The sequence below is a fragment of the Hypanus sabinus genome, chromosome 11 (genome assembly GCF_030144855.1).
Source record: "Hypanus sabinus isolate sHypSab1 chromosome 11, sHypSab1.hap1, whole genome shotgun sequence".
In the NCBI taxonomy this organism is placed as follows: domain Eukaryota; kingdom Metazoa; phylum Chordata; class Chondrichthyes; order Myliobatiformes; family Dasyatidae; genus Hypanus; species Hypanus sabinus.
The window spans coordinates 89,907,551-89,923,979 of NC_082716.1; the positions used below are offsets into that span (position 1 = coordinate 89,907,551).

The 16,429-nt window shown below is 39.9% G+C and overlaps 1 protein-coding gene across 3 annotated transcripts in view; it reads left to right on the top strand.

Annotated features, from left to right (window-relative positions):
• The window catches only part of fam20b (FAM20B glycosaminoglycan xylosylkinase), a 141,935-nt gene extending 138,577 nt beyond the window's left edge, over positions 1-3,358 (top strand). For all 3 annotated transcript variants that reach the window (XM_059984878.1, XM_059984879.1, XM_059984877.1), the window contains exon 8: positions 1,039-3,358. In XM_059984878.1, coding sequence (XP_059840861.1) covers positions 1,039-1,273 — 235 coding nt within the window. In that variant the 3' untranslated portion in view covers positions 1,274-3,358. The remainder of the gene's footprint in view (positions 1-1,038) is intronic.
• The last annotated feature ends 13,071 nt before the right edge of the window (positions 3,359-16,429 follow it).

Sequence of the window (16,429 nt, forward strand, 5' to 3'; positions counted from 1 at the left end):
TCAAATCTCTTGGGGTGCCCGAACTTTTGCATGGTGCTCCTTTCCTTTATATCACTCTAAAATTGTGCAAAACAACAATAATACACTAATCTTGCTTAAAACGTTGAAAAGAATGTTTCATCTTTAACTTTATGACTTTTGGAGATCTGTTCATCTTCTACTCACTTAACTATTCACAGTAACAGAAATTTTGACCGGGGTGCCCAAACGTTTGCATGCCACCATACCTGTTGTTGAGGGGGATGGCCACAGGGGTATTCTGATTAACCAATGACCACTATATTTAGAATTATGTATATTCAACCAGAATTAAATTGCCTTCTTATGAGAGCTGTAGGAGACAATGAATGTGTATCTGAATTCATGTAGAGATTTGGTAACTCTCTGGAGCAACCTGGCAGAAGCTTATATTTGAAGAAGATACCAAAAGACAACTTTTCTTTACGTGTTGTGTGTTACTGAACTCAGCACACTTACTAAAATGCATTCTGGAAAGATGCAGAGCAATAATAGGTACATGGAGCTTAGTAAAATAGAGGGCTGTAGGTAAGCCTAATAATTTCTGAGGTAGGGACATGCTCAGCACAACTTTGTGGGCGAAAGGGCCTGTATTGTGCTGTAGGTTTTCTATATTTCTATGTCTTAATAATCAGATATGAATTTTATCAGAGGCTCTCATATCAGTTAATGATGTCAGTTCATGATGTTGCAGATTCGCCCTTTGAATGTCACTCAAAAGAAGTAATTCTCAGATGCAAGAGAGTGATCTATTTAAAGTTGGAAGTGAAAACTGCAAAATTAATCTTTAACTTTGCATGACAATAATTTACAATGTGCATTCTTATAAAAAATGGCAAAAATTATTGTGAAAAGTTATTTTTCCAATTATATTTGTATGTATTGTGCATTTTCACTGTTTAAATTCCCATTTCTGCATTATTCATGCTCAAAACTGTTTATTGCATAGATTTTATAAATTGTTTTCACTATGTCTTGTTTTGAACTAGATTTTAATGTGATTGTCTTTCTTTCTTACAGTATTAGAGTGTCTACCTGGAACAGGTTAAATTACCTAAAGAATGGAGTTCTCAGTGCAGCAATGCGGACTGCCATGTCACATGATCCTATTAGCCCTATTTTAACTGATGCCCATTTGGAGGCAATGGATCGACGATTAATGAGTGTCATTGCAACTATCAAGCAGTGCATTGAACAGTTTGCCACAGACACTGTGCTAGTGGAAGATAGAATGCAGTTAACTCACTTAAAATAAGGTGCTTGAAATGGAAACTGAGTAACACTAATTTCCCTGAATATGTCAAACAAGCAAACAGCAGTCGCAGTGCACAGTATGGTGTATAAACTCAAGGAAATTGAAGAAAATGATTCTGTTCTTTTGGAGTTGTAACTTGTTTGGTGAAGTATGCTTAACCTGGGATAGGTACTGGAAAATCTTGGCTGGACTAAATTCTACTGATCCTGGAAGCACTGACAGATCAGCGTAAAAGGAAGTAGTGAAACATTTTCTTGAAGTTATGCTTTACTTTGACCTTTAATGCAAATGTAAGCATGTTATTTGTGGTTTTATCTTACATCAAGAAATACAGACCTGTTTTAAGTGTCTTAAAGAAAGCTGATGAATCTATGCTGAATTTGACATATCTCTTGCCTTCAAGGAGGGAAAGAATAATTTAAATCTTTGTTCTTACACTGCCAATATCATTGTCCAATTAGAGATCTTTTTCCTAACAACCCAACTTGGGTTACATTGGATATATTTAATGGACAGATTACAAACCTCATAAATTCAGATCTTCTCTCACTTTTTCTGTTGTAAAAATTAAAATGTTTCAAAATTTGGCACAAGAGGCAGAATCTGAATGGGGACAATTTTATCACAAACTACAGAACATATTTTCATACTGTACTTCCTTTGGAGTATATAAAGCTTTATGGAACTCTTGGGTTCAATTCTTTTTTTCTTGTAGAAGCCATGTTCAATCATTCTTATCTATATACTACTAAAACTCTCATGCTCTGTTTGTTTTTCTGTTTGTGACCTCCACTTAGCACAAACAGCGCATTACAGCGGCACTATTTTTGGCTAAATCGACTTAAAATGTGCCAACTTACAGAATGCAGGCAAAGTTCAGGATTATATATTCGTATAAAATTTCTCACTCGCCCAAATCAACAGCCCTGCTTTTATTCGAGAGCTGATGTCAGCCATGATGGAAACTATGACGTGACATCACGATACATGCGCATGGGCAGCCCTCAGCAGTGCCTCATGATGCTCACAGAGCGGATTCCACCTTTGAGTGATCAGGCAATTTTTGCAGTGAATAGAGAAGATGAAATCACACAGTATTTGACAGGCAGATATATTGGGCCCTCTGAAGCTGTCGGATCGATACTTGGATTTCCAATTCACGAGAGGGAACCAGCCGTTGTTCGCCTTCAAGTGCACCTTCCCCAACAGCATCAAGTATTCTTTCGTGATAATGCTGCTGTGCAACTGAATAATGATATGGCAAGAACCACTTTAACGGAATTCATGGATCTTTGCACTTGCGATCCATTTGCAAGAACCCTGCAGATATTCCCAGATTCTACACTTGGACTAATAAGAGATGGGAAAGAAGGAGAATGGGGAAAAGAGTGGAGGAGTACTCTGGGATTTTTGAAGCAAATGTTCTGGGTTGAGTGTCTACTGTTTCCCCACGAAGTGGTGACCTCTACTTTTTGAGACTTCTTCTTCATCACATAAAGGGACCAGTATCTTTCGATTCATTGAAAATACGTGATGGAGATATCCTTCCATCATTCAAAGATGTCTGCAGAGAGAGAGAGGATTGTTTCAAGCTGACGATCATTGGCAGGAAACTATGGAAGAAGCAGAGAAAACACGAATGCCCAGAGCATTGAGACACTTGTTTGTTGTCTTGCTAACAAACACTAAAATCAACAATCCACATCAATTATGGAACCGGTTCAAGAACGCAATGCCCAACGATTTCTTACAAATGGAGAGGAGAACTATCAATGATCCTAATATCATGATCAATGACAGACATCATGGACAAGTTCTTCTGTATTTCCAAGAGAAACTTGAGAACTTGGGCAAAACACTTGAAGAATGTAACTTGCCAACACCAAAAAACGGTACAATTACTCAAAGTGCTGGCAATCTGGAATTATTACATGAACTGCAATACAACAGAGACGAACAGCAGGAATTTGTTTCACAGAAGGAGTCCCTATTGAATAAAGTGCATAGGGAAGTGGAATAAAAACACAAAATGCTGGCAGAACTCAGCAGGCCAGACAGCATCTATGGGAGGAGGTAATAACAACATTTTGGGCTGAAACCCTTCATCAGGAGTGAAGTAACATGGGATGGTCGAGGGGGTTAAGAAGTGGGGAGAGGGATAAAGTAGAGAGCTAGGAAGTGATAGGCTGGAGGGAAATGGACTAGGGGGAAGGTGGAGAATTATGAGAAATAAAAGAGAAAGAAAGGTAGGGCTGTGGGGAGATTATAGTGATGGGGGAAAAAGAGTGAGAAAGAGAACCAAACTGAAATTATAGATAGGGATGGGGGTAAGGGGGGGGCAGGGGTATCAACAGAGGTCTGTGAGTTGAACCCTCCGTAACTTCCGCCACCTCCTACGTGATCCCACCACCAGCCACATCTTCCCCTCCCCCCCCCACTCTCGGCTTTCCGCAGGGGTTGCTCCCTACACGACTCCCTTGTCCATTCATCCCTCCCCACTGACCCCCCTCTGGGCACTCATCCCTGCAAACGGAAGAAGTGCTACACCTGCCCCCACACTTCTTCCCTCACCACCATCCCAGGCCCCCGACAGTCCTTTCAGGTGAGGCACCACTTCACCTGCGAGTCAACTGGGGTGATATACTGTATCTGGTGCTCCCGATGTGGCCATTTATACACTGGGGAGACCCGCCGCAGACTGGGAGACCATTTCGCCGAACACCGGCGCTCAGTCCTCCAGCAGTGGCGGGATCTCCCTGTGGCCACACACTTCAATTCCACAGACCACTTCCACTCCGATATGTCTGTCCATGGCCTCCTCTACCGTCAAGATGAGGCCACACACAGGTCGATGGAGCAATACCTTATCTCCCGCCTAGGTAGCCTCCTATCTGCCAGCATGAATATTCAACTCACAGACCTCCGTTGATACCCCTGCCCCCCCCCCTTACCCCCATCCCTATCTATTATTTTAGTCTGGTTCTCTTTCTCTCTCTTTTATCCCCCCTCACTGTAATCTCCCCCCAGACCTACCTTTCTTTCTCTTTTATTTCCCATAATCCTCCACCTTCCCCCTAGCCCATTTCCCTCCAGCCTATCACTTCCTAGCTCTCTACTTTATCCCTCCCCCCACTTCTTATCCCCCCCCCCCCCGACCATCCCATGTTACTTCACTCCTGATGAAGGGTTTCGGCCCGAAATGTCGTCTCTACTTCCTCCCATAGATGCTGAGTTCTGCCAGCATTTTGTGTTTTTATTTATATCCAGCATCTGCAGATTCACTCGTGTTGCTTGGAAAGGAATTTCTCTTCAATGATTTTCATTGATGCACCAGGAGGAACGGGCAAGACATTTATCATCAACTTGATCCTCGCTAAAGTTAGGGGAGATGGAGATGTTGCCATTGCTGTAGCATCATCAGGTATTGCAGCAACATTGATGCCTGGTAGTAGGATTGCGCATTTAAGATACAAAACACTCCTCAAAGTCAATGAAAATGCCCTTTGTAACATTGATTAAAAACACCAATACTGCAAATTTACTCCAAAATGCGAGGCTTATTGTCTGGGATGAGTGCCCCAGACAATGAGGAGGGAGAGCTTCGAAGCCGTGGACCGGACTCTTCGTGATGCATGCGGCAAGAATGAGGCCTTTGGTACTTTTAACCATTTGCTGTGGCGAATTCCATCAGCTTCTACCAGTTGTGAAACGCGGAAGTGATGCTGATGTGGAGAATTAATGCATAAAAAAATCCTGCTTATGGAGAAGCTTCAAGTTTCAATTGAAGAGAAACATGCAATTGAGTGAGGTAGAAGGACGATATTCTGAGTTCTTATTGGATGTTGGAGAAGACAAGATAGAGAAAAATGAAAACAATGAAATTGAATTACCTAAAGTTATGATTCTGCCAGCAAAAACTATGGAAGAATGCATTGATTTCATCTACCGGACATACGACAATCCTGCAGAACTATTCTCAAGGAATTCTGTCTTGGTTCCTCTCAATGAAATGATGCGAAAAATAAACCACATTCATTAGATGCTTCCCTGGAATCATGAAAGAATATTGTTCCTTCAATGCCATAAGTGAAGGAGCTAATGCCACTCATTTTCCAACAGAATTCCTTGATTCGGTCAAACTCTATGGATTGCCGCCACATAAAGTGGAATTGAAGAGGGGATCTCCCATCATTTCAATGAGGAACCTGGATCCACCAAGGCTTTGCAATGGAACACGAATGATAGTGGAAGAACTGCACGGCAATCTCATCGTAGCAAAGATAAACATTGGTGTGTTCAATAATGACATTGTCATGATCCCAAGAATTACTCTCAATTTATCAGAAGGGGAAGATGTCCCTCTTCAGTGGAGCCAGTTCCCAAAATAGTCATGCTTTGCTATGACTATACATAAGACGCAAGGCCAAACCATGGAGAATGTGTCAATTTATCTGGAGAACCTGGTATTCCAGCATGGTCAGCTGTATGTGGCTTTAAGCTGGGGAAAAAGAAATGAAAACGTTAGAGTATTCTTGAAAGGTGGCAGATCAACCAGAAATGTTGTCATCAAAAATGACCTTCGTTAAACGAGGAGAAGCTATATTTGTCTTGCCTCACGTCTTTATTCTTTAATAAACTGAGTTTTTTTTTCTTTAATTTCCAAAGCACATCACATCAGACTGCACTACCTTTCTCTCAGAGGGTGCCCCAACGGGTCACTCGGTTGTCCAGTTCTATTTAAAATTGAACTCTAAACCATAATCCTTTACACTATAACACTCTAGTATTCAATTCCAACGGTTTGAATTTTGATGCCCTATGGATAACTCAGACTTACCTGATGTTACGGATGGATTTGTTGGGTTTGACAATCCTCTCTCTGTTGAGCCTAGTGTTTATGTTGTGGAAGGAAGTTATGCTTAGAACCACACAATATGGGACCAATCGTACAGTCTGTGTCTTTTTGAGACTTATCTCATGGGAAGAGATTCAATTAAAAGAAATTGTGAATTTCTACATTTCTTACTGTTTTGGCTGCTTTCTTTAAATTATGTCAGGATCCATGTTAAAGGTAAAGTATGTTTAATTGTCAGTTTAAAAAAAAGATCTTTGTGATTCTTTATACTGTGAAAACTTTGAGCTGTTGGTTTACTGCATACAGATTTGTGTGTGCTAAGTGTATATGTGAAATTCCCAAAATTCGATTGTGAACCTTCCAGAGTTAATGGTCAGTAGTAATTCTCCTTTCCCTGAACAAGATCTGCTATCTTTTGGTTTGATGTTTACAATAATAGCTGCAAATCAGGAAGGCTTGGTCTTTTTAGGAATGGTACAAACTTTCAGAAGATAAGGGAACTTTTGTGGTAATAAAGTCATTTATAAATAATTATTCAGGTAATTTATTTGGTAGGGGTAGCCGTGAGCTATTGCCACATGGGTTTTACATAATGCAACTAATATAGTGTAAGTGGAAGGTTGTTCCTTAATTTAGAAGGGAGAATTAACACAGGTGGGATTTAAATTCTTTAATGACCCAGCTGTTGAAAATTGATGGCATGATCATCTCCAATGCAAATAAAAGGTCTAATCCATCCGTGGGATAAAGCCCTATTTTAATATATAAAAATAAAGCACAGCTTCGACAGATGTTCATTTTCATTAATATATTAAAAATTCTCAGGTCTATGAATAGCTATCAGCAAGTAATGGTTTTTGTCACTGAGTTTATATGAGTTGTACGCTGGAATATTTGTGTTCCCAATTTCTGTGTTTAGACAGATCAATTCCATCTATGGAAAGCGGACTGATATTCTTATTGTAGTTAAATGCCTATTTAACTTTTAAGGTGGCCGCATCACTTGCTCCCTTTCCCACTAGTTTTTGTCTTGTGACTCTGACAATGCAATACTACTGGAAAGTTGCTTTAATTAGACTTCGGTTGACTTACAGGATTTTAGTTGTTTACAGAGTATCTAGTTTTCATCTACAAAGATTTGACGTGTCCCTGATTTTGTTCTATAATTACAATATGCACTGCAAAGTTGGTGTTGCAATTGATATTGTAACTCACCATCCTTGTAGTGCCCACCCGAAATGCCAAAGTTGAAAAAGTATGTTTTGCTAATATTTAACCAGATTTTTTTTGATTAATTATAATCTGTCCAATAAATAACTATAGTTGAAATGGAACATTGTAATGTTTGTCTTTATTCATCAAAAATAACTGAAATCTTTGATATAGCAAAAATTCTTAAAATACAAGAAGAAAAATAATGGGAGGTGGAATTTTCCTGTCCTGCAGGACCATTCATATTTTATACTTTCCAGGAGCATCTTGCAGAATAAAACTTTCCTTCATCTCAGCAACATAGTTTCACATTCCTTTCCTGGTGCTCAGTTGGCCTTCTCTAAAATGTATGGTTGGTAATGACCTCAATCAATGGGAACAAGTTTCACATTCTTGCCATTAGAAAAAATTCCATGTTGGTTTTATTAATTGCTGTATTTATGGTCCTATTTCTTGTGGCTTCTGCCCTGAAGTCCTCCATAATTTTAAATCCCTCCATCAGGTTATCTGTAGATTTATTGTGGAGTCAACATATTCTCATCTCACACCACCCTCCCTCTTTTGCCTAATTGACTTTTCCAGGTAGTTGAGTCAACTCAACAGTACAAAGAAGGACAAAAATCAGCCTTCTAAGTGCTTTATGCGTTGCTTGGGATTTCCAATCTTGCAATTCCATTATGTTCAAATGTTTTTGGCACCCTTTACAACGTTAGCTTTGTTAATGTTTTTCTTAATTGGTAGTTTACTTCTGATCCTTTGACCAATGGATGTGCTTAAGAACTTCCTAAACATTCAAAGTAAAATATTCCTATCATAAAGAACATAAAGGAGCAGGAGTAGATCAATCAGCCTGCTCTGCCATTCAATAACATAATGGCTGAATCAATTCTGGTCACAACACTTCTTTCCAACTCTCTTCCCTTGATGTTACATTTGTCATTCTCTGCATACAATACACTTAATGACACTGCATCTACAGTTCTCTGAGGCAGTGAATTCCAAACACTCAGACCTTCTAAGAGAACATCTTTGTGGAAATTGATTAATTATTCTGAAACTGTCTCCTAGTTCTAGATATCCTAGGGGAAATATCCTTAAGCATCCATTTCAAGAGAACAAAGTGCCTTGTGTATTTGCAACCAACTATAATAACACAATTTACAGGTATGATCATAGCTCACACCAAGGATGGAAAAGATAGCGATTCAAGGAAATTCAAACCTTGTTTGGGATCAATGCCACTGAAATAAACAATCTTTTGAGATTGTAGGTCATACTTGGAATTTTTTTTCTAAAAATTACAAAATTGGACTCAGGAGGACAGATGAGACTTTAATTTTAAACAATTTTGAACCTCCAAAGATCTATAGAAGATTTTAAACCTTAATCTTTGGTTCAGAGGCGTTGTCACTGACAAAGGCTTTGCCTGTGTCTACATTTCGGCTGTTTCATGCTTTGTCAACATGTTTCTTTCAGTACCTTCTAAGATCAGTTGAGTTATGCCCATTTTGTAAATCTAAGATCTTCCTTTGTACTAAAATTATGCATGTAAAATAATCCATTTATGTGTAACAGTAAAACAAAATTCAAGATCCAGGAGAATGAATACCAATGCCTGTTTTTTTAATTTGTCTGCAATCCTTCAGTCCTGCAGAATTAATATAATTGTAACACACGTTTTGCCTAGTGGCATGATCTCGGGGGTGATAAACCCCTGCCCAGCCAAACGGTGGATGCTGCGTGATGTGTCCCCTGTGTCAAATCAGTACCCCAAAATAACAAACAGTACACAATTTGTAGTTAAACAAGTAAGATCTTACTTTGACTATGAGACTAGTAGAGAACAAAATATAAAATAAAAGGCACCAAGAATCTTATTAAACAGTTCATGCACAGTTTGTTGGAGCTCATGGTTTCCCCTTAGCTGATCCTCCTCTGATCATCGTTGACCTCCGAGCTCCCGCCCGGAGGGTCGGGCAGCCCACCAACTCCTCAAGTTGCATCTCCTCTCTTCATTCCCCTCGCGCCTTCTCGACAAAGCCCACAAAAATCAACAGCTTTCACACAGACAAGAAAGAATAACATCTCTCCCATTGGTTAAAATCCCATTATCACTTGTCACATTGCAGCTACAGAGAAACCATTACATCAGCAGGTAACATTACAAAGAAGCCATTACATTATCAATTTGACACTTAAAAGCCCTCCCCTTCATTTATTGACTGCTCGTGTTTGGATAAGTTGTCCAATATTTGACATATTGTACCATGTACAAAATTTGAATCAAATTACTTTTCAGAATTTATCTTCATTAGCTATTTTATCTTTAAAATCTTGTCTTTCTCCATGGTATCTGCTAGGTGTCCATGATCAGAACTGATTATTATTATTATTGTCACATACACTGAGATACAATGAAAAGCTTTTGGTTTGCATATTATCCAGACAGATATAGTGCAAGGACCATGGGGTACTGTATATTGGAGAACTGAGTGTTCATATTATAGCATATAGGAGCTATATAAGTCTTTTTCCAATTTACTTCTCCCTCTTCAGGGTCCACTGCTTCCCCTCAGTGATTTTTCATTGTCTTGCAATTTCTTCCATTGTTTCTCTTTCTCTGGTAAATGGATGTCGTGGTGTAAGTTTTATATTTTTAGCCCTATCAGCTTATTTAACAAATCCGTCTCATTTATCCTGTCTTTAAGTCAGTAAGACTTGGGGTGAGGTCAAACTTATGGGATGAAGTTTGGCAGATTTGTTTTGAACAAAACCAATGGTGGGGTGCAGGTAATCTGAGGAGACAACTATAAGTAAGCAATGATTTCAGTTGTTACTGAGGAAGCCTGTTGCTTGACTGGTTTGTGAGATGATTGTCCCAATTTTGGTAAGGCGGACTTTGCATTAGTTCTTTTTTAACCATCAGTCAATACAAGTTGACCATCTGTCCAGTTTGGGTGCTACTTTGTGGCTTTTCCAGCAGCTTGGTACAACTGAATGACTTGCTAGGCTATTTCAGAAGGCAGGTAAGAGTCAAAACAATTACTGTAGGCTGGAGTCAAATGTAGACTAGACCAGGTAGATTTTCTCCTCTACAGGATATAAAAGTTGGTTCTTTACAACGATCTCCCAGTATGGTAGTGATGCAGTTAGTGTAATGTTTACAGTGCCAGTGACTAGGCTTCAATTCCTGCTGCTGTCTGTAAGGAGTTTGTACATTCTCTCTGTGACTGTGTAGGTTCCCTCTGGGTGCTCCAGTTATGGGGGAGTAGGTTAATTAGTCACTTGGATGTATTTGGGCAGCATGGGCTTATTGAGCTGGAAGGGGCTGTTACCTTGCTGTATCTCTTAAAATTAATCTTTAAAATAATTTTCATGGCGAAGGGTCTTGGCCTGAAACATCAACTATACTCTTTTCCATAGATGCTGCCCGCTAAGTTCCTCCAGCATTTTGTGTGTTTTGCTTTGGATTTCCAGCATCTGCAGATTTTCTCTTGTTTACCATATTCCATCTGCTGCCACTTTGCCCATTCTCCCAATCTGTCTAAGTGCTTCTGCAGATTCCCTGTTTCCTCAACATTACCTGCCCTTCCATCTGTCTTGGTATCGTACGTAAACTTGGCCAAAAATCCATCAATTCCTTCATCCAAATAATTGACGAACAACATGAAAAGAAGTGGTCCCCACATCACTAGTCAACGGCTGCCAACTAGGAAAAGCCCTTTTATTCCTACTCTTTGTCTCCTGCCAATCAGTCCATCTTCTATCCATGCTAGTATCTTTCCTGTAATACCATGGGCTCTTGTTCAGTATCCTCACATGTGGCATCTTGTCAAAGGCCTTCTGAAAAATCAAAATGAACATCCACTGACTTTCATTTCCTTATCCTGCCTGTTATTCCCTCAAAGAATTTAAACAGATCTGTCAGGCAAGATTGCCCCTTAAGGAAACCATGTTGACTTTGGCTCATTTTATCATGCTCCTCCAAGTAGTCCGAAACCTCATCTAGAATCTTGTGATTATTGAAAGATCATTATTAATGCCTCCACAATCTCTTCAGCCCTCTCTTTCAGAATGCTGGGGTGTAGTCCATCTGGTCTAGGTGATTTAACTAATTTCAGACTTTCTAGCTTTCTGAGCACTATCTCCTTAATAAAAGCATCATCTACTTCTGCTCCCTGACACTCTGGCATTCTGCTAGTGCAGGCATGGGCAAACTATGGCCCGCAGGCCATATGCAGCCCGTTAAGCTTTTTAATCCGGCCCGCAGAACTTGATGAAATTATATTAATAAACCTTGTTAACATTTTTTCCCCGCAATTCTGGCATTTTCCCAATGCACTCTATATACATCTGTGGCGACCCATTTCCTGGCACATCCGTACCGGCTCACAATTAGCCAGCGTTCCGGCTAAGGGAGATAGCCTACGGGGATTTGCGAGCACAGAGCTTTGGAGCCTCTGCGCAGGGGGGTAGGTTGAGGGAGGCTTAAAAGTGAGGCTGGGGATTTTGAATAAAGTTGTTTTCTTCGACTGCAGTTACCGACTCCGTGTTGTAATTTTAACGCTGCATGTAGCACACCGCTACACATTGACCTTTGTTGAGGTGCAGCGTATTACTCCACATTTGCGCTTTACTCTTTGTTCGGTTCGACCTATTTGTATGAACAGGCTTTCAGCGTCATGAACATCAACAAAGCCAGCCACAGATCCAAGTTAACTGACCAACACCTCAGGTCCATCCTGAGAATCGCCACAACAAAACTAAATCCAGACTTTGATGCGCTGGCTAAAAAGGGAGACCAACAACACTGTTCCCACTGAAATTAAAAATAAGTTTCTTCGTTGTGTTATGTAAAAAATGCATTTGAAAATATTTTTTTCAATAAGCCTTACATGTTACATGTCATTTCTGTTGAGTGATGGACATGAGTAGTGCGCAGGTGCACGTACGTTCTCAAAATAAAAAATGCGCTCCAGATCAAATAACTCGCTCCGCATACTGGCGCGCTGTCACTGTTCTGTCCTTGTGCTGGTCGTTGTTGAGTTTTGGCACAGGGGACAATTGAATAAGAAGGAGCAGGACAAGTAGACCTGCATCTCCTACCATTTTTGAAATAAAGATAGTCAGGAGGAGAGTGATTATGATAATATCTTGAAGGATAACAGAATTTTCAGTGCTTTAAAATAATAACTTACTATTAAAAAAAGCTGTATTTTATTCATTTAATTTTCAGTGTTTTAAAAGTCATTTCAATAAATAGCTAAATACCATGGGACTTCAAAGACAGATATTTTGTTGTAATGCATTTGTTCATTTTCAATTGAAATTAAAGCACATGTTTTCTACATATCCCATGATATTTTATTTTCTCTTATGAGGTGTATTACCAAAACACTCCGTCCATCTGCTCCTGGTCCGGCCCCCCTGTCAAATTTTAGAACCCTTTGTGGCCCACAAGTCAAAAAGTTTGCCCACCCCTGTGCTAGTGTCTTCCATGGTGAAGACTGATGTGAAATACTTATTCAGTTCTTCTGCCATTTCTTTGTCACCCATTACTTCCTCTCCAGTGTCATTTTCCAATGGTCCAATATCCACATCCATCTCTCTTTTACTCTTTATATACTACCTCTGAAAAAACTTGATATCCTTTTTTATATTATTGACTAGCTTACTTGCATATGTCTTTTTTTCCCTCCTTATGGTTTTTTTTAGTTGTTTGCTGTTAGTTTTTAAAAGTTTCCTAGCCTCTGCCTTCCAACTAATTTTTGCTATATTATATGCCCACTGTTTAACTTTTAAGCTGTCTTTGACTTCCCTTGTCAGCCTTGGTTGCCTCATCCTCCCTTTAGAATACTTCTTCAACCTTGAGATATATCTTTCCTGTGCCTTTCGAATTTCCCCCAGAAACACCAGCCATTGCTGTTCTGCCATCATCCCTGCTAGAGTTCCCATCCAATCAACTTTGGCCAGCTCCTCTCTCATGCCTCTCTAATTCCCTTTAATTCAACTGTAATACTGAAACATTTTATTTCAGCTTCTCCTTAAGATGCAGGTTGCATTATATTGTATTATGATCACTGCCTTCTGAGGGCTCATTTATCTTAAGCTCCATAATGAAATCTGGGTCATTCAGAACACCCAATCCAGAATAGCTGATTCCCTAATGGGCTTAACCATGAGCTGCTCTAAAAAGCCAACTCATAGACAATCTACAAATTCTCTTCCTTGGTACCCAGCACCAACCTGACTTTTCCAGTTTATTTGCAAACTCAAATGCCCCATGATTATTGCAATATTGCCTTTTTTATGTGCCTTTTCTACCTCCTTTTGTAATTTGTAGCTCACATCCTGGCTACTATTCAGAGGCCTGTATATAACTCCCATGAGGGTCTTTTTTACCCTTACAGCTTCTTAACTCTACCCACAAAGATTTTACATCTTCCAATCCAATGTCAGTTCTTTCTAAGGATTTGATTTCAATGTTTCCAACAGAGCCATCCCACTCCCCCCACCCCCGCCTACCTGCCCATCCATACCCGTAGGTAAAAAAAAATCCATTCAAGTTTGTAGCTAAATGTTAACCAGTGAGATAATTATTATTCAAATAATGCAGTACCAAGAAAAGCTTCCAGACTCATGCTTTGTATAACAACTCAGGGGCACACTGAACTTGCATATACATACTACGATCACTAGGAAGCATAATAAACTGTAACATGCATGTAACAACTTCTGAAAATACAATGAGATCATTGTTATGCTACAAAGAGAGTAACAAACAGTCTAATCAAAGAATTAGACAGTTGGATCCAACACTACCCCTCCCCCTATCTTTGTGTCATCCGCAAGCCTGGCAAAAAAATCATCATTTTCATCATACAAATCATTGACATATAATGTGAAGATTAGCGGACCCAACACCAACCCCTGCAGAACACCACTCGTCACTGGCAGCCAACCAGAAAAGGCCCCTTTTATTCCCACACTTCGTCTCCTGCCAGTCAGTCAATCTTCTATCCAAGTTGGTATCTTTCCTGTAGTACCATGGGCTCTTGTTTAGATAATACTTGATAAAAACACAGTGCCATCTTAAAGTGTTTTTTTTGTCCTTAATTGGCATAATTCCTCCATGTTTTGCTCCTTCACCATTTGGATGCCAAGGAACACTACTGGCTTTCCATTTATGTTCCCCTCTGATTCTTTGTAATTGGTCTAGCTCTCATTGATATTTACAACCTAATGTTTGTTGCTTTACCTTCCTTTGTACCACTTTTGCCATCCAGAAGGCTCTTTATTTGTTCATTTCTTCCTTTGCCTTAAGGTAATATCCCTCAACTGTATCTCAGCTGAACAGTTTCTTCCTTAAAGATGGTCTTCGTTTTTGAAGTTTTGCCTTTTTGTTCCAGTTGACTAATCAGAACCTCTTCCAAGCCACTGGAATTATTTTTAATTTGAATTGTTCCTTCCCTTTTCCTGTAACTAATTTAAATCTTTGGGTCACCTCAGGCTCGCTCAGCTCGTACTCGTCTAGGGGGAGCAGCCTTCGGCCCCGCCAAACTGGGTAATCAGCTGGTGTGGATGCTGTGTGATGTCCCCGTCTCGCCCAAAAACAGACAGTACACCATAAGCAATTAAATGAGTACAATTTATAAAGGTTACTATAACTAAGTGATTAATAACGATACAGTATATATGAAGAGAAAAAAAATAAAGAAAAGGCGCCAAACTTATCAAAGTCCAAACCATTTCATGCACAACCGTTGGAGCTCAATTACTGAAGTCTTCTGGCCACCATTCGATCCCCTCCGAACTCCTCGACTCGCAGCTCAGGACCCTCCGAGTGGTCAACCAAGCACATCTAGCTTCATCCCCCCCCTCCTCGGAGTACCTCCTGGCCTCGGACCCCCGCTTGGGGTCCATTCCTCGCCCAGCTTACAGCATTGTGTCCTCTCTCTCAACCCCCTCGCGCCGATCTGCCCAAAAGCTTACAGACTTTTGGAAAAAAGACTGTCAACAAAAGCTTACAGACTCAGAAGAAAGAACATTAATCCCCATTTGGTTTACAAAGGAATACAATTCTCGTTATTGGTAAATTAGCATTCCTGCTAGTTAACAAAACAAAGAAGCCCTTTTGATTACATACACAGTAACAAAGAGAAAAAGAGGAAACCCCCTTTACACTTATGATATTATGTTCACCATCTCCTAAGTATTCCGCTGCTAAAACTTAATGTGCCTGACCTACCCAGAACTAGATTCAGTAATGTCGCCTCCTTCATTGAAAGATAAATATCCTGCTAAAAAAAACTGCACACATATTGAAAAACCTTAATTCCTCCCTGCCCTTAACACAATCATTCTTAGTAGTGAGAGGTTCAAAGGTGAGTGTTCTGAGGGAATTGGTATCCTCATGGAATCATTGAAAGCTACTAGGAACATCTAGGTAGGCAAATGGTACATGAGCTATTAATGAAGAAGATTAAAGCATAAGAGGTGTTTTGTTCTTATTATATAGAAGACGTGGTGAGATTGCATGAGAAATATTATTGACAAATTTAGTCTTCATATCAAAGAAGTGGGTGCATTGAGGATTCACCAGGTGTGTTGTACAAAGACAGATTACACAGACTAGTTTTGAGTTTTATCAGACAACACAATGGTTAAGAGCTTGCCTCACATTTCCAGTGATTTGAGTTTCATCCTAACTTTAGGTGTTGTTTGTTGTTCTCCATACCCCTGCCCCCAAATCCATTGTTTCCTCCCATATTATGGTTTAAATTAATTACAGGAACAAATTAATTGGTCCTAATACAGAGAAGTGGTGGATATAGAATTGTTGGTGGGTAGGAACCAAACTGAAGAGACAGAGGAAGGGGCTGTTGGCTCACAAATACAGAAAACTTGGAGACAGTGTGAGAGGAAGGATAGGCAGGTGATAGAGAAGGGATGTGCTCAGACCGATGGTTTGAGATGTGTTTAATGCAAGAGGCATCATGAACAAACCGGATAAGCTTAGAGCATGGATCAGCACTTGGAGCTATGATGTTGTGGCCATTACAGAGACTTGGATGGTTCAGGGGAGGAAT